Source organism: Amborella trichopoda, chromosome 3 (assembly GCF_054954075.1).
Source record: "Amborella trichopoda isolate Santa Cruz 75 chromosome 3, AtrichopodaSantaCruz75HAP2 v2.0, whole genome shotgun sequence".
In the NCBI taxonomy this organism is placed as follows: Eukaryota; Viridiplantae; Streptophyta; class Magnoliopsida; order Amborellales; family Amborellaceae; genus Amborella; species Amborella trichopoda.
The window spans coordinates 38,781,188-38,804,596 of NC_142338.1; the positions used below are offsets into that span (position 1 = coordinate 38,781,188).

General features: G+C 33.0%; 1 protein-coding gene and 1 long non-coding RNA gene across 2 annotated transcripts; one reads left to right on the forward strand and one right to left on the reverse strand.

Moving 5' to 3' along the window:
* Positions 1–5,114: 5,114 nt before the first annotated feature.
* On the reverse strand, positions 5,115–12,033 carry LOC110007270 (uncharacterized). Its single transcript, XR_002280951.2, has 2 exons — positions 11,733–12,033; positions 5,115–5,244 (listed from the first exon to the last, which is right to left on the reverse strand). It is a non-coding gene; the product is annotated as an uncharacterized LOC110007270 (long non-coding RNA).
* Positions 12,034–14,968: 2,935 nt separating this feature from the next.
* Positions 14,969–22,312, forward strand: LOC18422521 (glucose-1-phosphate adenylyltransferase large subunit 1). The gene is made up of 15 exons (XM_006878438.4): positions 14,969–15,236; positions 15,834–15,956; positions 16,654–16,827; positions 16,997–17,089; positions 17,819–17,902; positions 18,027–18,082; positions 18,658–18,751; positions 19,049–19,161; positions 19,270–19,342; positions 19,567–19,647; positions 19,794–19,880; positions 19,987–20,091; positions 21,272–21,378; positions 21,471–21,531; positions 21,745–22,312. The coding sequence occupies exons 1-15, from the start codon at positions 14,985–14,987 to the stop codon at positions 21,844–21,846; spliced, it is 1,605 nt and encodes a 534-aa protein (XP_006878500.2). The 5' UTR covers positions 14,969–14,984; the 3' UTR covers positions 21,847–22,312.
* Positions 22,313–23,409: the final 1,097 nt, after the last annotated feature.

Consider the following 23,409-nt stretch of genomic DNA (forward strand, 5'->3'; position numbering starts at 1 on the left):
TTCTCTTCCTATAAAGCAATGAGTTAAGGTCTTGATATAAAGAATTGTATTCAATAGTGGTAGCAAATGAGAACCGTGTTTCGTTTCTTTTGTTTATTTGTTTGTAATTAGACATTATGAGTGGTCTTGCCCATGTAAGAATAAAAAAAATGAGATAAAATTTAATTTATATACATCGTGCTTGATCACATAGTTTATATAAACTCTTTCCTTTTTTTATTTACCCAAAAAAAATTCTATGTTTTCATTTCATTAGTTTTTTGTTGAGTTTCATGCATTCAATATGTTATCAAATTGGTGTTTACATGGTGTTACATAGTTTTTATTATGTGTTTGGTCTTCATTTCTCATTTCATGTTTTAGTGCTACTTTGTTATCTCTCTTTATGTCGTCAGGTCAGTGATTTGATAGGTTTAAAGGTGATGAGGTTTGGACGGTACTTTCTTTTCATATTTACCGTTTGAAGAATAATAATGATGACAATATATTATTATTATTTCAAGCACTATCATTATTAAGTTTCCCTTTGTAATTGAGTATTCAATACGAAAACAATTATTGGTGCATTTTCATGATTCTAAAAATTGTTTATTATGATATTAAAAATTTAATTATTGGTGCATTTTCATGATTCTAAAAATTGTTTACTATGATTTTAAATATTCAATTATTGGTGCATTTTCATGATTCTAAAAATTGTTTACTATAATTTTAAATATTTTTATCAAAAAAATTATAATTGTTCCAAACTAAAATATTGGTTATAATATTTTTAAAATTAAATTTATTTCATATTCTAAACTCTTTAAAAAAAAAGGGTTAGCAAGTCATTAATGAAAACTAAAATCATAAACGCCAGTTCACGCCGTTAGGCTTGTAGCTGATTCAAATCCTTTCCATGATGTTAGACCGTGGACTCGTCCAGCTCCTCCCCCTGCGTCAGCCGCCGGATCCTCCGCCTCCAAGGTTGCACCCACTGCCAATTCCATCAAGGGCCAGGCCACCCTACTGACCGATGCAGAGGCCACCAGCCCCACCAAAGTTAGCTCTTCTCGAAGCAGGAAACTATACGGTGGGAGCCGTTGCTGCTGGAGCAGTCCAATGAAAGGAAGTGTTCAACCACTCCCGAGTCATGCCTATGCCTCCCAGTCATTCAGTCAATGAAATCCTTGTTATTCCTAGGCCTCCAGCCGCACCTTAGCCAAGACCTTCTCCAAGCAGGCTGGACCTCCCAGCCTAATTTTAGAAATAAAAATTGAAAGTATTTTAAATGCCCTTTTATTTTTAAATTAATAATTCAAAAATATTTTAAAAATATTATCAATTAATAATTAAAAATCCTAGAATTTCTTATAAACATTTTTTTAGGCACAAAAAATTATGTTCAAAATTATAATCTATTGAAAAATGAAAAGAGAAAAGAATCAAAGCACTTTGCCTATTCTCATGTAATGCTAACATGTAAAATAGTTTCACATGTCCCAATATTTTACACGTCTATGATTTTAACCTGCAAAATTTTGGATCTTCTTGGATCCCATTTCCAATAGGATCTCTATCTTTAAACCGTTGATTATTTACATGACTATTTATGTGATCACTTATTTCATTCTTACGTATAACACACGTCATCCAATATTAAATACTATTTGATTATAACATTCTCCCTTTTATTATGAAGTATCAAAGTTTTACTATCCAAAATCATTATGTTTACTCATACAACTCAATATATGTTGAAAGGATAAACATAAAACATTATCGTTACTTGGATAAATTTCCCACAGCATACGATATCTAAAACCCAATTCATGTCTATTTTTAAATAAACGGTTGTAAAAACAATTTTGCAAGAGATATTGACACCTATGCTTCATAAGTAATTAAGTAAGAAGAGGCATGGAGGTATTGATTGGTATATATCTTCTTTCCCTTTTTTTTATTTTTTATTTATAAGAAAACGAATAATCTTTTAGTATTTAACTATTACAAGAGGTAGGGGGTGACAATAATATTCAGTTATTTATTTATGAGAGGAAGAGAAGGGCTTCTTGCTCTTGTGATTAAGCACACAACGTTTCTTTACACTAACGTCCAACATTTGAACGGTAACCTAACGTCCAACATTTGAAGGGTAGTTTACCCAACAAAAAAGAAATGAATGGATAGAAATTGGTGGGATGGTCTATGAATTAACCTACATGTCATGCTTAGTTTTGTCATCTTTTTATTGGCACTTCTCTCTAGCATGGTCTATTTTATTTTTGTGCTATTGTCATTTCCTTAGGCACTACCATTCGTGAAGAAGAAGGAAAGTGCGACTCTATAATGTGTCGATGGACTTGATAGAATGGATCACATTCACAAATCACAATCACACTAAAACAACAAACATAACTTTGAAGATAAATGCCATACAGCTAAAATCTTCTATGAGAGAGAGAAAGAGAGAGTTCAATTATGTATGTTTATGTGAGGTCTATGAGAAAATTAATTAATTTATCACAAGATAGATGAATCATGCCAAAACTCTATCTCTCCCCGTACATTAAACCAAGTGGCTTAGAACACAAAAATTGGTTAATGAGCATCATATGCTAGGTTCTCTTGTGAGCATAGTTTATTTCTACTCCCTCGATCAGAAGACTTATTGTGAGCATAGTTTATTTCTACTCCCTCGATCAGAAGACTTACTTGGGAGGATATTTTCAATTTAAAATTGAACCACCTAAAAATCACTAAATGATTAAAAAAAAATTGAAATTTGATCTCACTATCTAAACAATTGGATGGTCTCTGTTCAATCTCGAGACATTATTTTTTCTAGTGCACAGAGGGTGCAATTAGGATTTTTTTTTAATGAGTTAATCTATGGGTTGAAGAAGTTGCATCCCACAAATTTGGGGTCTTAAAATTAATTCTAGATATAGGTTTACCCCAGGGAGAAAATGAACAATAAAGTCCCATGGGAGTATAATATATTTTTGCTTGGTTAATGTAGTCATTTTGTGGATCCTATAGAACGCTGACAAAAACATATGTGCATGTAAAATATTTTAGGGTGAGGAGCTCATGTAACTAATGTCATCGTCAAAAAACATTGAGCCACTTGGGTCATAAGCATTAGCCGTGATTGTGACATCCAATTTCATATAAGAGATTATTAGCATGATAGTGTTTATTAATGAGAGGTGTGCGTTTGCTATTAAAAGCAACAAATAAAAGTCAAATTGTGGTGATTTTGAGATGAATTTTGTGACGGGATTTGATGGGCCACCATTTGGAAAAAAAACAAACAAGAAAGAAAGTCGAGGCTAGTTTGGACAAAATTTTAAAGCTCTAAATTTAGGATATGCATAAAAGGAGACTATTTACTTTGGGTGGGGTTTGTACAGAACCAGTGCTCTAAACAATCAAAGAAGAGCCCACCTTCAAATAGTGTGGAGAAATATGGTTTCAATATTGGAAAGAATTGTGATGGCTTTAAATTATATTATTATCTTTAGTTCTAAAATTTGAAGCTTCAAAAGCAAGTGTACATCGAACATATCTATGAAAATTTGAAAATTTTGAAAATTGACAGTCCAAAAATGCATTAGCAGATGCACTATTTTTAAAACTTGAAATCTTTTTTTTCTCATGTCCATGTATCTTGATATCGAGATGATCAATTTGATGATATTTAGGTATCAAAACAACCTCCTCTAATGAAAGATTTGAGGTAGGCTCTGATTTGATTGTTTAGAGCCTAGGCTCTATATAAACTTTTCCCATTTACTCTTAGGGTGGGGTTTGTGCAATGTTGGGAAGTAACGTGCACCTCTAAAATTTATTTAAAGATGTCATTTTGGTGTTAGAAACCTTAAGATGGCTTGAAATATAGTTTCATCTTTAGTTATAAACTTTAAATTTGGAAACAACATGGGTCGTGCAGATCAATAAACATTTAAAAATATTGAAAATAGACGGTCCAGATAATTTGTTACAAGATACACTCTTTCTTAATTTGAAGTTCTTCTTTTCTCTATGTCTATATATATCTCGAGATCAAGATAATGAATTGAAGAACTCTCCAATGCCAGAATGCTTTCTTCTATAGGATTTTTGAGGTGCACCTCATTTCAACAGCATAAGGTTGCAACCTTATATAAACATTTTCCTTACTTTTAATACAAAGACGTTACAATCACTCTTGTTTGTGAGATTTCTCAAACATTGCAACATACTCCAGGTCATCCAAGTTGATATCTAATAGCTAATAGCAATTGTGATCTCCTTCTAAAAAAGATGAATAGTCTTAGAGGCCGTTTGGATACCTGAAAATATATTGTCTGTTAAATATATTACGGGCGTAATACATTACTGCATAATACATTACCTGCAAATAGATTGTTACTGTTTGGGTAGTATTTAGATGCAACTTGGGAAATACATTGTTGCTATTTGGCTAGGTCTGGAAGAAATATGAGAAATGCATTAGCATTCAAATATGAAAAATATGGTTATGTTTTGGCTAACATGATTAAACTTTGGTTTCAACATGATAAGTCATTGGACTAATATGATTGGAATAACATGATTTTATTGTGATAAGTCTTATTTTTACTTATTTTTTATAGAAGTTTTTCAAATGTCTCTCTATATATAATTTCAAATAAGTAATAAATTTATGATACCAAAATCAAAATCTTTACGATACAAATTAAAAAATGGGAAGAAATTTGATTAGTAAAATAGAAGGTTTGATAATTGCAATAGAAAATTTCGAAGGATTGGAGAAGACTAAAGAGGTATCTTATTTCAATTGAGCTTTTAGTAATATCTTATGTGGATTATGTTGTGTAAAATTTTTTATTATGATTGCGTTGTATAATTTCTCATAGATTACCAATTATTATTTTTATTATTTTTGTTTTTATATCGATGATAGGCTATAACCCAAATTGGGGATAGAGGGATATAGAAATTTTTTTATTATGATTGCAGTAGAAAATTCTCCTCTAGAACTGTTCAAATCAATTTAGATTTCCCCTTACTTTCATTTATCAATTATTAAAAAATTTTGTTTTTATAAGAAAGTCAGATGAGTGATACAACTCATTGGGATAGAGGGATATAGAAATTTTATATTATGATTGCAGTAGAAAATTGTCTTCGTACACCTGTTCAAATTAAAAAAATCTAAGCCCTCTCTTCATAATAACTAACGTAGGTGATTCCTCCCTTTTTATCTCGTCCCCTCATCTGTAGACATCAGTTGTGATATAAAAACAAAATTAATAAAAATAAAAATCAGTAATCAATGATAAATTACACAACACAATCATAATAAAAAATTTCACACAACATAATCCTCATGAGATATTACTAAAATCTTAATTGAAATAACATACCTCTTTAGTCTCCTCTAATACTTCAAAATTTTATAGTGTAATTACAAAACCTTCTAGTTTACTAATCAAACATCTTCTTCTTTTTTTAACTCGTACTATAGAGATTTTGAATTTAGTATCATAAATTTATTATTTATTTGAAATTATATAGAGAAACATTTGAAATACTTCTCTAAAAAATAAATAAAAATAAGGCTTATCATAATAAAATCATGTTACCTTTTGCGAGTTAAATCTTGCTCACGATAAATCAATCTCCAAGCTGAGCTGGGAGGATAAAACCTAATTTAGCTTGCCATGCATGAAATGTCCAGTTTTAGTTACCCTCCGCGGACAATTCTACTAAAGAAAAGAAAATAAAGAATAGACTCAAGACACTGGTAGATGGTCAGGCTTGTGCATGCAACATGATTTATTGGGTTTTATCCCTATCATGTCTAGGGGACCCCTTCACCACTCTACCTGAAAAAAAAAACAAAACAAAAACAAATGGTAGTACAAAATGTATATTTGAATTTTAAGAATGGGAATTGCAAGAAATAATAACCTGATATAATATCGTTCATCAAATCATCAATTGTGAAATCGGTAGGGCTAAGAGTGTGTGACAAAGCTTGAATTTTTTTATTTTTTGTGACTTCCATCATGGTCAATAGTACAACCCAACGGATTGATTTCAAATTTAACTCACAAAGATGAAAGTAACCTTCTTATTGTATGATTTTCGATAAGCATATGATCCTATGAAATATGGAATTCTGATACCTCATTTCTCTTAAATTGTATATTTCAAGCTATAGGCACATTCGATGCCTTAGCCACCAATTAGTAAATAGAATTCGCCATGAGCATATTCATTTCGTGGGAAACCTCTTGTCCATATTTGTCACATGGAAAGCAATAGATACTGTAGTGCTTAAGAAAGTGCTAGAGTGCGCCAAAAGTGTTGTTAATATATTTTTTAATATATTAAAAATAATAATAATAATTAAAAAAAAAAAAAAAAAAGGGTAGGATAGGGTTCCATGAACGGGATGCCAAAACATAATACCTTGAACTAGAAATCTTTGTGATAGTCTTAAAATATATTTTTATTTTTATTTATAAAGTTTATAGCTTAAAAAATAGTGTAGATCGATAGATCTATGAAAACTTAAAAATATTGAATATTGACGGTCCAAAAATGTGTTGTAAAATACACTATTTTCAAAACTTGAAATCCATTTTTTTCTCATGTTTATGCATCTTGCTGTCGAGATGATCAATTTGAGGATATTTAAGCATTAAAACATCTTCTATTGAAATTTTTGAGGTAGGTTCAAATTTGATTGTTTAGAGCCTCGGCTCTATATAAATTTTTTCGTATATATATATATATATATATATATATATATATATATATATGAAAAAGTGTTTACATGCCTAATTAAAAATCTGACGGATCAGAATTTTTGGAATACTTTCATTAACATACTTAGAAAAATAAGAAATGCAATCACAGACGAGATCCACCACAAAACAAAAACTCCATTAGTTAAGCAGGCCAGTCCCATTCATCCACGTGTTCGGACGAGAATTTCCACCGAACACGTCATTTTTAAGAATCCACGTGCACGCTGCCCACGCTACCAATTTTAATACAACAAAACAAGAATGATCAGATTGATTTGACTGAAACACGTGGCCCTAAGAAGTGGGTTTCCTATTTACTTTGCACCGTTAATCCAAGACAACATGCGATCTGAGATCAATAAGTGCGGTCTAGTGGGGCCCACTTGATTACGTAGTCCCTGGGGCAAACCACCTAAGCTGAATTTAGGGGTCGGAGTGGACCCATACCCCCTCAAGTTTTTGACCTTTCGATCCAAGAAACGATACCTAGATAGTTCCACTCTGGGTACGGATTCTGTTATAAATCAGGTGAGCATTTGAATCTGGATTTTTAATTTACGTAAAAGTCAAAACTTCAATTTTAAAATTATTTTAATATTTTTCTTCTTCCTCTAAATCCCCGTATGGCTGAAACCCATTGGGATCCTCCCTCACTGTAATTCTCCCTCACTCAGGTTTATTGAAACATTGCTCTATCTCTAATTATTCACGCTTAAGAAATTAGTTCTATGATGTTCACCATTGTAGGTTACAAAAAAAAGAAGCTCATAATATAAGTGGCAATGGACCCGACCAGACTTGACACCCGACGTGATATGCTCGGGACCCGACAGGTACAGGTATAGCTCCAACTTTTGGACCCGACGGATATGAATATGGGGTCCAACTTTTGGATTCAACAGATCGGATCCGGGTCCAAAACCTGGACACAAATACATTTGGGTCTAGATCCGGTCCAACAGAACCAAACCCATACCCGACCCGTTTGCCACCCCTAGTTCAATTTATGTACTTTACGCAAGTTGACATTCTGTTCCTACGAGATCATAGTGTGGACTTGCTGCTGTGGGCACGCCACCTGGTTAAGTGACTTTCAAAATTTTCACAACAGTTTGATTTATTTTTGTTATCAATGAGCGCCTATGGGTGTAGTCTCGCGGGAGCATGTATGTACTCCCTTGAGCAAAAGACTTAAATTATTGGCATGAAAATTTGGAATCGATGTTATTTTATAAAAAAGAAAAAAATTTGGATGGTGCTGATGTTAGGGACACCATATTCTTTTTGGGTAGAATGCTATAATGTATTTCTATCAAAAAATAAAAATAAAAATAAATAATAAATAATAAATAATAAATAATAAATAATAAATAATAAAATAAAAAATTAATAAGATGAAAGAGAGGAGGTTATGATCGGACTTTTTCTTGTCAGAATTTTTATTTTATACATGTTTTTTCTAGTGGCACCCAAAATTATGCATGGAAATTTTAGAAAATAATTTTTTTTCTTTTATTATCTCATCAATATCTGTGGTCGAAACAACGATTTTAAAAAAATGTCGTGGGTGAAAAAAAATAAAATTGATTGCGAATTACAAAGAATTTCTGTCATTTTAAACCAATAAGTGGTACAAAAACATTATTCAACTCCTAATAGTTGGGGTAAGATGCTCGTATAAAAACATGAAAAACATCAAATCAAAAGACAAATTTAATTCATTTATCTTCTTTTTTTCTTAGTGCATGTTTCCTTCTCTTTTCTTTGTTGAGAAAATTACGTACAGGCATTGTTGGCGGGGGATCAATTACAAAACGGGAACATTGTGTTCCCAAATTATAGGTGTCACTCCCAAGCATATTTTCCCAGTTTACTCCATTGTTTTGTAAACCGAATACCGGACCAGGGTTTTTGTACTTTTTAATTGAAAAAACGTTACCTGTTGTTCGAATTACCAGATAGGTCTATAAGTTTTTAAAGTTTTAAAGTTTGTTGTCCGGTTTTAAAAATACCGGACAGAGTCTTTTTAACTTACAAAATGAAAACCCCTCTTCGGTGTTCAATATACCGGACAGTTGCTTGGCTCCTTTTAAATGAAAAGATCTCCCATTCGCTCTACTCTATTTGCTCTGTAGTGAAGCTTGCTCTGTGGTGAATCCTAAGGCCCAAGTCAAGCACTTATCTCGATTTGTGTTTTCTGAATCCAAGCCCTTTGTGTGACATTCGAGCAAGCTTCTCAAACCTCAATCGAATCAAGTATGTTTTAGGATTTTTTTTGAGGTAAATGAGATTTGGAACATTAGGGTTGTGGGATAAAATAACCCCAAAATTTATAAATGACGGATTAGGGTTTTTGGTTCACTTATGAATGTTCATTTTTCTATTTGATTGTGATTGAAAATATGCATTGTTAGGCCTTGTTATATATTCAATTGCAGTGATAATGAATGTTTATCGATTGTTGAAAACAAAAAATGATCGGGAATGCCTTGAATGTAGAGCTGGGTTCCCTTATTTTAAATATATTATTTTATCAAATAATGAACTCAATCTTAGGGTTTAATGGATTTTTATTGATTGAATGTATAAGGATAGCTTCAGCCATGGCATATTCTTTTACTTTGTTAATAAAAAAATGTATTATGCTCTTGTATGAGAGTAGTGTTGGTCATGGGAAAAAAACCCCAATACTAAGGGTTTTTTGTTTTATCTAGAATATTAAGGTTATGCAATCTTATAGGAAAAAACCCCACATCTAGATTTTAGGTTATTTCTATTTGATCTCAGTTATGTTATAGCATATGATGTACAAATTTTTTAATGATTATGCTAGATCTATTTTATTTTTTATTTTTATATTTTTTGGTCTTGTTGGAGCTTATGGAGTAAGAAATCTATACCAATTATGTGGACCTTATAATATTAATTATACTTACTAGATTCATTCATGGCCACTAGTGGAGTTAGATTATGGGTTCACCATGGTGGTTATTTTGAGTATAACGAGTATGACAGACAGACAATTTATAAAGATGGTAACTTAAAAGCCACAGTATATAAGGGGGACGACTCACTACAGCAATTAAAGGCTCATATCAGGTCTATATTGAGCTCTAACCTAAACAGTTTGAAAATTATATACGAAGAAAATGAGCACTTAGTTGAGTTAATAGATGATGGGGATGTATCATGCATGCTGATGGTTGCCTCCAATATATTCCTATGTGTTGCAAACCAGCCATCGCAACCAAAACTAGTGGAGCGTCAAACCTTGGTTTATACATCTGCTCCATCAACAAGAGATAGGTATGTGTGACGAAAGGCCTTCAATATTTATATTTTAATGAAATAGAATTATATTTAAACTACATGTGGATCGATACCTACTAAATGCTTGAAAGTTTTTGTCAAAGCTACCCTTTTGTATAAGTAAATGTCCATACAAAGAGGAATACAGCAGTAGTGCAAGGGTCAAAACCTGGGGTGAGTTTGTGATGGGATGTGATTTAGACGACACGATGCCCTTAGAGCCCCTATGCATATCAACACGTCCACGGGTTGACCTAGTTGTGGGACAGGATTTCGAGACTGTTGTGGATTTACATAATCACTTAGTTCATTGCGTAATATATCATAATTTTGTGATGAAGTACTATAGAAATGATAAAAAAAAAAGTGCATGCATACTGTAAAGGAGCATTGGATTGCACTTGGTGGATGCAGTGCTCTAGAGTTGGACAGTCAAAATTCTTCAGTGTGAGAGAATTTAAAAATAAGCACACGTGTAGAGGACCAATGGACATAACGAATTTTTTGCACCACAACAAATGGATAAAATGCTAAGAATTTCAAAGCAAGAACACTGCAAAAAAAGGTATAACCATATACTAAAGCAACTAAAACTAGGTTGGGGTGAGACATTATTAGAAGAATGTATGCAGTAAAACTATTTACCAACCCATATTACCCATAAGATATGAAATTAGATGGCATGGTATATATCATTGACTAGAGCATAAGTTTAAAATACATTTCCTTGAATATTGTAAGACACCCCCATTCTATCAGATTAAGAATAAGTGTGACCTCCTAATAGTATCATATACATTAAGAAAACCACCGTCATCACATCATAAGCACCAGTGGAGTAGAAAACGAACTTAGAATAATTAACTAAGATAAAACTGGTGAATGAGCTGAACACAAGTGAATCAGCTTTATAGATACACGAATATCCCAGGGTAAATTAATAAAGGGTTGTTTACATCGACATAAAGACAAAGAATCAAGAATTGCTAAAATCAATGGCAATTTGTTGATATTAAACAACAATGCATACTTCTCAATGATTGTGTACATAAAATCAAATCAAGAAAAATTCATGAGTTATTGGAGAATAATGTACGGAAAAAAAATCAAGCAAGATTTAGATATTGCATAACTCAATATCCTACATTTTTTTAAAAAATAATCATCTAGTTATTCTTAAAAAAATCCCAATATTTCATATAAAAAAAGCTCCACGTGGTGTTTTTGCCCTAGAGAGAATATACATCACGAGATGGACAATCTAGTTCCAATTTCCACATGAAAGTACAAATGAATACGTGATCCAAAGAATACCATGCCGAGAACTCGAAATTAAGAAAACACTAATGCAATTAACGCTGGAAACTAACATAACAAAGAACTACTATTACAAATATAAAGAACAAAAAAACCACAATTGGGTGTTCAGAAAAAAAAGAAAATACTCAATACGCGATTTTGGGTTATTTTATCCCCAATACCCTAAACACCCAAATCCTATTTTCAAATCCAATCAAATAATAATATAAATATCCAAAAATTCTAATCAGAAATTTCACCCATTTTGGGATTATTTTATCCCCAAAACCCTAATTCCCAAATCTTATATTCCCCAAAAAAACAAATTCCGAAACATACCTGATATGATTCGATTGAGAATATTGTGCTTGGAATTAATAGAGATTGAGCGAAAATAGTGCTGGATTGGCAAAATGCCAAAGAGAGAGAGAGAGAAGAAGAAAAGGGCACCCATGTTTGGTAGAGCGTAGCAAAATGGGGCTTTTTTAGTTTAAAAGAGCTACACTGAACAAATTCTTTTCAATTAAACGCACAAAAACACATGTCCGGTATTCATTTTACCGGATAGGGAGTAAACTGGAAAAAAAAACGTCGAGGGCAGGGGTGCTTCTCATTTTGTAGTTGACCCCCAACAATGCCCGTATGTAATTTTCTCTTCTTTCTTATGGCCAAATTCGCTCTAACATGGCAACTTATGCATGGACTATTTGCTTAGTTCAGCTTATCAAAATAAAAAAAACATGCGACTTGTATAAAGCCGAAGCTCTAAATAATCAAAATAAAACGCACCTTTAAATAGTGTTTAGAAATGTGGTTTTAATATTGGAAATCTTTGTGATAACCGTAAAATATATTTTCATATTTAAGTAGAAAATTTAAAGCTTGAAAAACAGTGTAGATCAAACAAATCTATAAAAACTTGAAAATTGACCGTCTAAAAATACGTTTCAAGAAGTACTATTTTCCAAAACTTGAAATCCATTTTTTTCATGTCTATATATTTTGATATGGAGATGATGAGGAGGATATTTGGGCATCAAAACAACCTCTTCTAATGAAATTTGGCTCCCTATAAACTTGTTCCAAATAAAAAGAGTTAAAATCCACGAGAATACGGAGAGCAAGTTAACAGGAGAAATAAGCGGATGCATTTTGTTGGCATGCACACCTGGCGGTGGACATGCATACGCATTCCTCCTTTTCATGGGTACACTGTCGACCTTCTTCCTCTCTCCAAACCAAAAATTATGTTGTTGTCGATGGCGATGTTAACGAACAGCGATTTCAACGGCAGAGAGAGCGAATGAATTTGCAGGCATCTCGTGACACCCACCCACCAAATTTCCATAATTTTTATCTCCGGCTCACATGTCAATGTAACGCTTTCGAAGATGGCTAATCTCCCCCATCTCTTTCTAGGATCACGCGTCCCTCTGTCTCCATTTTACACTCAACCCTCCCTTTCCAAATAGAACTCCCCTTCTTTTTTTCTCTCCAATACATTTAATTATCATCAGTCGGATCGCAAGCGTTGAAATGAAATGAAATAAATAATTATGTAATCGGTATGTTTCATGCATTTATGTAAATAATTTCATAAATATGCGATAGAATAGTATATTGATATGCATTCAATAATTAATTGATTTTCCAATGGGAAAATCCATTCTATTGCATGTAAAATTATCTATGATTAAATTTATATTTACCTAATTGTTTTAATATTCATTATAATATTAATAACACATTATTAATGTTGATTCTAATATTACTATAAAAACAGTTAACGATGATACTTTAAATTATTTTCTTAATTTTAAATTAATTATAATAAATTCATATAATATTATTTTTATTATTTTCATATATTAATAATATTTAATTCTAATTTTAATAAACTATACTTCTTATTCTCATATTGAAATATTTATAATTAGATATAATTATGATATTCATGAGAAAATTATATTTGTTTTTTTATTGCTTTATTAGTGATATGTTATAACAATTAAAGGCATCCTTAGTTAAATTGGTTGATTAATTATTTTTTAATTGTAAATTTTAATATATAGATATATATATATATATAACTATATTTAACAGCACCTGTAGTTTTAAAGAATTTGAGCTTTTAAAAGTATGCTCATAAAATTTGTATATTTTGAAATAACTATTAGAAAATAACATGCATTTGACATTTTATTTTACACAAGATGCCCTTTGTCTTACCTACTTTATTTATGTGTTTAATATCACCGCTAGTTTTAAAGAATTTGAGTTTTAAAAGTATGCTATAAAATTTGTATATTTTGAAATAAATATTAAAAATAACAATATATTTATCTTTTTATTTTATTTTTGTCCAAGTCATCCCATACCAGACCCATCTCTGTTCCATGGACGCCTCTCGTCACTGGTTCTATGGACGCCTCTCGTCACTCGTCCAATTATCAGACCAGGGAATCCTCATTAAAACGAGAGAACATCTTCTTCTGATAAATCAAGGTTTAAACTAGGTTGTGCTTTGCATAAGGTTCCAACCCTTTGTTTTTTTGGTAAGTAAAACATAAAGTTCCAACCTCATAATCGGAACAAGGTTCATCTCCAAACCATCGTTTGGGTCGACTTGGGCCTGACCGCGTTACTCACTTCTAGTTGAGCATCGTTTTGATGGTCAAGTTAGGATCTTCAAAAAAACATTTTAAGAGCTACAAAAAATAAAAAAATTATTTGTAATATATTTTTTATCATTTTAGCAAAAATTAGCAAGTATTTTTTGTTATTAATATTCTTTCTAAAAATTTTCCTTCTTTTAAAATAATTTCTCAAATACCTGTTGTCACAAATCGAATTTTGAAAATCTGTTTTTTTTACCATTTTTTTAACCTCAGATGCATTTTTTAAAATTTTACTACAAACATATTTTGTAGTTTTTTTTTAAAAGTTTTTGTATTTTTTATTTTTTATCGCTTTTTAGCCTAACCCCACGCTGTCAGGGTTACTCGGAACCATCCAAGTTATTTGGCCTTTACCGAGATCAGGTACCGTGCCAGAGTCTGGTTTTTTTAAAACTTTGTTATGAGAAACAATTTTGATGTCAAAAATTCTTTAGGATGGTGAGAGAGTCTATTTTTATATATAATTATAAAACTTTAAACTCTAAAAGTGGTATATATCGAGCACATTTATCAAAATGTTGAAAATAAACTATCTATGTAATATATTATAAGATTCATTATTTTTAAGACAATGTTTTTTTACCAAAATCTTGAAAATAACATAATTCTCAACCTTTATATAAACTGTTTCTAACCAGGGAAACCATATTCTCTCCCTGTTTTCGTGAGTTGACAGCAGACATAAAGCTACCTCTTGAGTTCTGAGTGTCTCTCACTTCATTATCATTATTTACTACTATTTATCATCTATTTATCTATCATTGGACCCCTCTCTCTGTTTCTCTCTACAAAGAATCTCTCTGTTTCTATTTCTCGCTTTACAAAGAATCTCTCCGTTTCTGTTTTTGTCTTTACAAAGAACCGGTCTTTCAGGCAATTCACGGCATTGTGATCTTGTGGGAAGTTAGTAATCATGGGGATATTGCAGATGCCATTAAATTATTCAAATGTTAGAATGAAGGCTCATGTGCCGGTTCAGAAAAACAGGGGAGGTTTACTGAGTGTGGAGGTTAGTGGTGATAGAGTTTCAACCTCTTTTAATGGAGGTTTCTCTGGAGCCCAGTTGAAGAAATGTATCAAAAGTATCAAAAGCAGGAGTCTGTCTCCAAAATTCAAAATGGGTGTTGCTTACTCTGTTCTTGCAGATGTTGACAAAGAGATCATGGTAATTATTTCTTCTGCAACTCCCTTTCTTTAGGATCTCTGTGTGTGTGAAACTGACCCAGATTATTTCCAGCCATGAATGATACATTTCATGCTTCTTTTTTCAAGTCAGAATATTTATATGATCTCATAATCAAGAACATTATATATAAAGATGTGCTTGTTTGTCCTATTTTTCATGGTGATTTCTGTTCTTTAAGAAAAAATTTGATCAGTTGGGTTCTTTGAGTTGGTTTCTACGTTTGCAGGAGAACTCAACAAATTTATGTAATAGCTCATAAATCAGTTTCTTCTTCTTTTTCTTTTGCTCTCTTAACTGTTATCCATTGTCTTTGTAGTTAGTTGAATCTTTAGGCAATAGAAAAGAATCCTTTCAGCTCCAGTTACCAATTTAATTTGATCAAATCTTTTTATTTGTTAGGCAGTTTAATATTTTATTGAAGTGTAGTTTTTCAATTGTTTGGTTAATATAATCGTATCAAATTATCGAAGTATTACATGGACCATGTTTCTTGCTGTTACTTTTAATAACTCCAATTATTCAAATAATATCTTTAATTACTATGATTTCTTATCTGGGGTTGAAATTTGGATGCAGCCTTTTCAGGCACCGATGTTTGAGAGGCAACATGCAGATCCCAAGAGCGTGGTTGCTATCATATTGGGTGGTGGTGCGGGGACACGCCTTTTCCCTCTTACTAACAGGAGAGCAAAACCAGCTGTATGTTTGTTTTCTTTTCCTTTAGAATATAGATCCTAGTAAGTTGAATTGGCTTTTGCTTTGATCCTGGCCTTTATATGGGAAATGGGTGACTGGTTTGCAGTTTTATCCATGAAAGTCATCAGGGAGGCATTATAAGTTTAAATCTTCTTTTTACTTGACATTTTTTGTGTAACTTTCTAACTCAAATACAAGAACATGAACTTTACAATTTTTAATTTTTTCGCAACTTTATCATTCTTTTTGTAAAGAGGTGGGATCGGCAGGCTCTTCGACTTTGAGATGGAATTTCTGGAATTTTTTTCTAATATTATTATTACTTTCTCATTTTTCTTTTTATTGAATCTTTTTCTCAATTGAACACTTCTCTCTATTAAATCTTTTCTAATTCAATTGGTTCCACTTGAGCTTCCTTTTCTGTCTTTGATTGCTGGTATTTATCTATCTTCCCTTCCTAAAAATTCAGTCATGTCGTGACCTAACTTGTACAAGTAAACCAGGGGTTGTCCTTAAAAGAGAGTAATGACCAGTTGAATATGATAAGTCTTTGTCATGTTCGCGTATATGTTTGCAGCCCCATGCTAGTCTCTCTCTCACACACATCGAATGAAGTTCCATATTGTTTTATTCCATAGACCTATCTATCCTTTGGAGCTGATGTTACATATTATTGACAGTTTTGTGGTGCTATTTTCAGGTACCAATTGGAGGATGTTACAGGCTTATTGATGTGCCAATGAGCAACTGTATTAACAGTGGAATAAACAAGATATTCATATTGACCCAGTTCAACTCTGCTTCCCTTAACCGGCACCTTGCTCGGACTTACAATTTTGGAAATGGTGTAAATTTTGGCAATGGATTCGTTGAGGTAAGTTTTTATTCACACTTGAGGATTCCATTTGAGGCCATTTGAGGCATACTTGTGCTTTACTTCACTTTAGAGTGATTGGGTAGAGAATTATTTTTGCTTTTTCCCTCTTTGGCATGATTTTTTACCGTATTGGTCCACAAACATTTGATGTTTGTTCAATAAATAGGTTTTAGCGGCTACTCAGACGCCTGGTGAAAGTGGAATGAACTGGTTTCAAGGCACTGCTGATGCTGTAAGACAATTTGTCTGGCTCTTTGAGGTGGGTTTTATAGATCTTATATTATATTTGTTATTATCATAGAAGATTTGTGGATATTCATGAATGCATTGTGCATTCGCGCAATATCTTATTATTTCTCAGGCGCTGAATGATTTGATTAGTTGGTGAATATCTGATTCTTTTTTAGAAGGTCTGATTCTTAATCAACCTTATCTGAATTTCTAAATTTTATTCGGTAAATCAAAGAAGGTTCTTTATGCATTTTCTGTTTCACAAAATGTTTCCATTTTGCACAGTCAAACAACTGGAAAGTGGAAATGGGATCAAAGTTTTGCTGGAGTTCCCCAAACTTCTTTCTCTTCTTCTTGCTTTCTATTTTTGTGTCTTTTCAGTTTAATATTTGAGGCAGATACTATAGTAAAGTCATGATGATAGTATTTACAAGCATGTGAATGTTGGTTAGTGGATGATTTAGTTTGAATAGACCAAGACTATATAGGTTAGTATTTGTGCAGGTGCATTACAGGCTGCTTTTCCTTCTGCATGTGTGTACAGTGTGAGGAGGAGAGCTTATTGTGTTAAAGACTAGTCCTTAAAAGTGCATTGATTATTTCTAATAAATTAAGGGAATGTGGTTACAAGATGTTACCATAGCTGAAAACCCATAAAACTGCCCAAATACTAAAAAAGGGAATCCCATACCTGAAATATATTTGATAAAATTTTCTTGCACAGATTAGTCAACACTTAAATCTCTCAATTTTCCAGGATGCCAAAAACAAGGACATTGAGCATATTCTGATCTTGTCTGGTGATCATCTTTATCGGATGGATTATATGGACTTTGTGCAGGTATGAACATTTTCTGAAACTACCAAGCTTTTGCAGTTTACTTTTTGACCAATAGCTTTTGCAGTTTACTTATCCCTGCATTTAATTGAGACTCAGCTCATGAGTTGTGTTTATATGTGTACAGAAGCATATTGACACATCTGCAGATATTACAGTTTCGTGTGTACCAATGGATGACAGGTAAATGTTTCCACATATTAGCCCCATTATTTGACAGTGATAGTTCTGTGAATTTCTAGAATACATTTCCTTTTCCTCTTCTATTTCTATCAGTCCCTAGACGTGATCTGGGCACCACAATTTTATTTGACACCCTCAAATTTTTTGTATGACATCCCAGTCTCTATGTGTCCGCTTAAAGTCTTCTGTACTATTGTCTCAGTCACTCAATTATTTTATAACACAACAATAAGTCGTTTATAAAGAAAATAATGCAAGAAAAATACACATGATTGTATACTTTTATGTGTAAAATTTTATCACTGTCTCATTCTTGTAATTTTCCCTTTTATGGTTCCCTGTTTTTACTTGTAATATGTTAATTCTGCATCAGTATGTAAATGCTACTGATAGATAGTTGTTTTTGTTTCATCGAACCCACATTCAGCAGCTAGTAAATATTCTATGGTATTTGATTGGTACTTAGCAACTCACTTGAGCCACATTTCACCCTTATTATATCCTTGCATTGAATGGCTCATAGGCATCATTTGTTCTGTGAAAACTATTGTCTAAGTTGACCTGTTTCATGGTAGTCGTGCCTCGGATTATGGGTTGATGAAGATCGCTAATACAGGCCGCATCCTCCATTTCTCAGAGAAACCTAAGGGTGCTGATCTAAAAGCCATGGTATGGACACATTTTTACTCATAATTCTGATCCTCATTCTTGCTTTCTGTTTACCCTCATATTTTTAGCGCTTTAAGATTTGATGGCTGAACATTCCATTATGATCAATCCATTTAGGTATGCATGTATGTATTTAAATATGTATTGTATATGTGCAAGGAATAAGGATTGTTTGTATATATAGATATACATGAGATAGAGATAGAGAGAGAGAGAGAGAGAGAGAGAGAGAGAGGGAGAGAGAGATTCATTATGCCCATGTGCTATTCTTTTAGTGAATTGGCGTTCTTGGTGCAGCAAGTGGATACCACTCGTTTAGGATTGTCTGCCCAAGATGCTAAGAGGTACCCCTACATTGCATCAATGGGAGTTTATGTCTTTAGGACAGATGTGCTACTGAAGCTTTTGAGGTTAGCATCATTTCTATGGTGGTAGGCTTTGTGATTTCTGGTCACGTTTTATGGAAACAACTACAAAAAAATTTGTCTGTCTTACTTGTTCTCTCAATCCTTTCTCAGGTGGCGGTATCCTACATCAAATGATTTTGGATCAGAAATCATTCCTTCATCTGTGAATGAATACAATGTGCAGGTGGGATGACATCTTTTCTTTGAACTCTTATTGAATTAGGAAGCACCACTTTATAGCCTTAGGAGGCACCACATTATAGCCATTCCATATGATCATAGAGCAATTTTTTGAGTTTGGGCATATAAAGATAGAACTTCAATTAATCTTCATAACATGTGTGTTTGTGTGTCCTTGTTTTTGTGTGGAAGATATGCTTATGAACTTTGACATCCACTCATTGGCAGGCATATCTTTTCAATGATTACTGGGAGGATATTGGAACAATCAAGTCGTTTTTTGATGCCAATTTGGCCCTTACAGAAGAGGTTTGTCATTTTTTACATTCTAGAAAGAGGGATATGAATTGATGCTTTAAGAACTCTTTGATTTGTTGCATGGTGAAGAGGTCCTTGCTTTTAAATATGGGAATAGTTTCTAATACTAATCAAGTTTTTTTTTCTTTCCTTTGCAGCCCCCAAAGTTTCAGTTTTATGATCCAATGACTCCATTCTTTACATCACCTCGATTTCTACCTCCAACCAAGATAGAAAAATGCAGGGTACAATTTTGAGTAGAGAAGCTGTCCTTAATTTACTCAAGAAATATGAGACATATTGCATTGTGATACATTATCTTCATTACTGAAGTCAATGTACCATCTGCAGATTCTAGATGCAATAATTTCCCATGGATGCTTCTTACGAGAGTGTAGTGTACAACATTCAATTGTGGGTGTACGTTCACGTTTAGAAACTGGTGTGGAGCTTCAGGTGAGTATTTATTTAGTGAATAGTGATCATGAAACTTCTGTGTGCGTGATAAAAGACAGGGTTGGGGAGGGGGGTGGAGATCTAGATCCGTTATATATATATATATATATATAGGAAGATACAACAAAAACGCCTATAGGCGAAAATGAACAGTGATCTCGCCTACTTTCATCACTATCTAAACTTCATCGCACAGTCACAGTTATCCGGTAGTGTTTTAATTTTCATTTGTTTTTTTACTAATCTGAATGATCTAAAATTTGGAGTGTGTGTACATCCTAGTGAGGCTCACCTAATAAAAATATAAAAAAAATAATTAGCAAAGTATAAATTGACCAAAATACCCCCGTAAATTTGTGGGGGTATTTTGGTTAATTTATATTTTACGAATTATTTTTTTCATATTTTTACTAGGTGCGCCTCACTAAGATGTACACACACTCCAAATTTCAAGCAATTTGGATTTGTAAAAAAAAAAATAAAATTGAAACACTACCGGACAACTGTGATCGTGCGATGAAGTTCTGATGGTGATGAAGATAGACAAAATCACTATTTATTTTTGCCTATAGGCATTGGGAAGATTTTTCCATATGTGTATATATATATATATACATATATGGAAAAAGTTTATACAAGCTTGCATATATATGGAAAAAATTTATATAAGGATGCAACCTTATAATGTAGAACTACGGATGCACCTCAAAATTCGATCGGAAAAGGTAGTTTAAATGTTGAAAAACCCTTTGATCGATCATCTCGTCATCGAGATGTATGACCATGAAAACTAAAAAGATTTTAAGTCTCAAAAATAGCACATTTTACAAAATATTATCTACACCAGCTATTTTCAAGATTTTCATATGTTTATAGATGTACTTGATTTTAACCATGTTTTAAATTTAAAATTTTATTATTAGATATAAAAATAGATTTTGAGATAATCCTAAGAACATTTTACATCAAAATTATATACCATGATAAAATTTGAAGGTGCACCTTACCACTACAGCTACGGATGCATCCGTATATCAACTATACCCTATATATATATATATATATCAGTAAGAGAGAGAGAGAGAAAGAGAGAGAGAGAGAGAGAGAGAGAGAGAGAGAGGTTTTTAGTGTTGCCTTGCATTTCTTAACATACATGACAAAATTGGGTGGTTCATTTCAGGATACAATGATGATGGGTGCTGATTACTACCAAACAGAAGCAGAAATTGCAGCTCTTCTGGCTGAGGGAAAGGTTCCAGTTGGTGTGGGGCAAAACACCAAGATCAGGTGAGAGATTTATCATATATGTTTTCAAAGATAACATAAATTGGTGGAAGATTCAGCCGCCTTTCATCTTTTTAACCATGCCTTTATTTCAGGAACTGTATCATTGACAAGAATGCAAAGATTGGAAAGAATGTAGTCATTGCAAATACAGATGTAAGTTAAATTCTTATTGTTGCTTGGATCTTTTATCTATTTTAGTGTTGTACTAAAACCTGTAATTAAAGAGATAAAGGGGAGCATATTACTAAGAGCAATTCTAACTTTTAAGCACAATTTTTTGCACTTGTAGCATTGAACATGGAGAAAGATAATGTATCCATTGTGTTTTGTGAAAAGCTGGGCTAATTACAAGTAATGGGTGTGTAGGGTGTTCAAGAAGCAGACAGGCCATCAGAAGGCTTCTATATTCGCTCTGGGATTACTGTGATATTGAAGAACTCAACAATTAAAGATGGCATGGTCATATAAGATTGTGTGGCTGATATGGATTTCCAAATCGGTGTCCTTTGATGAGCGATATGAGCAAGAGGCTTATGACACTGCACGACAATGTGATCATGGTGGATACGAGTTTGCTGTAAAATTTTATCATATGGGCTCATAGAATTTAGTTTAGCTCTAGTTCATGTTAGTTTAGAGGTCTATGCCTGTCCAGGAATAAGCCGTGCATGAGGTGCGTTTCCCTCTATGTAAAGTTAACTAGGAGTGTTGATGGCAAATGGTGCAAGAGCATGGTATGAAGTAATTTTGTAGAGTACATTAGATAATTACCAAATAAGGCACATCGATTTCCTTCAGTATTGTACAGTGTTCAGTTTAGAAATAGAGATGTAGAATCTGATCGACGTCTTCGTCATGTTTGTTTGGTTTTCACATTATATGCCATGCTATCAGGTAGGACTCTTGGAATATGACTTGCAAAATTTTTATCTCATATTCTTTTGTACGCTCCTTAATCTCTTTGGATCTGCTGAAATTCATTGGTATAATGGGTGCTTGTTTATTCTGTCCATCATTGGCACATTTATAATGTCTTGGTTGTGTAAGGTTTATGTCTTCATTCATCATCGCATTGCATGATAGGACTGCTGTAACTTCTGAAAATTCAGGGTTAGATACTCTTTGGAATGTTGGATCTGCATTAGGTTTTTTATTCATTAAACTGGCTGGCTTGAGGTGGACACTCCTACCTAACTACATAAATAATTTGTACACATGCATTGCGTTCTCTATTTGCACTTATTCACATTTCTCTTGGGTTTCTGCTCCGAAGTTCTGGCCAATAAACTAATAATTGTTACCTCAAGACTTGGACTGAATTCGGGTTTAACTGTTTCGATAGGAAGCCAAAATTGGTCAAGAGTTTTGCCGACACCTTATTCCAAAATGGAATTTCAAACCTGTGTGAAACTGAAACATAAATCCGTAACTTAGTGGACTTTAGTCTGAAGTCTTGTTAATTTTGCAATGGAACGCACTAGAATTTGGCTGATTATGCATTAGTTGGATGTGATATTTGCAGCTAAACCATGAGCCTGATATCGACTTGGGCAAAGGGCTGATATGAAAGCTTGCCAAGTATCGGTAAAATTTGAACTAATAGACTGATGAACCCCAAACCATTTCACATGAATTTGGAAAGGGTATGGTTTGTATGAGGCTAAGGGCCTAAACAATCAAATATAAGACGCACCTTCAAATAGTGCCGAAAGATATCAGCTTCAAAAATAGTGTTGATCGAGCAGATATAAACACTTGAAAATCAACAGTCTAGAAAATTCATTGCAAGATGCACTACTTCCAAGACTTGAAATCCATTTTTTCTCATATCCATAAATCCTGAGGTCGAGATAATCGATTTGAGAATTTGTGGGCATCGAAACAACCTCTTCTAGCAAACTACTGAGGTATGCCTTAATTTGATTGTTTAGGGCCTCACCCTTATATAAAATGCCTATAGCTTAATGCCACTGCAGTGGCGATATACATTAAACTTGCGTGCATGAGCACCCCTTTATAGAAATAATGGCC

What these genes read in the sequence shown, in the direction of transcription:
- LOC18422521 (XM_006878438.4), top strand. Translation starts at nt 14,985, where the DNA reads ATGGGGATATTGCAGATGCCATTAAATTATTCAAATGTTAGAATGAAG. An exon ending in AATTTGTCTGGCTCTTTGAG is followed by an intron (nt 17,090 to 17,818) that starts GTGGGTTTTATA and finishes TCAATTTTCCAG; the next exon opens with GATGCCAAAAACAAGGACAT. An exon ending in TGAATGAATACAATGTGCAG is followed by an intron (nt 19,343 to 19,566) that starts GTGGGATGACAT and finishes ACTCATTGGCAG; the next exon opens with GCATATCTTTTCAATGATTA.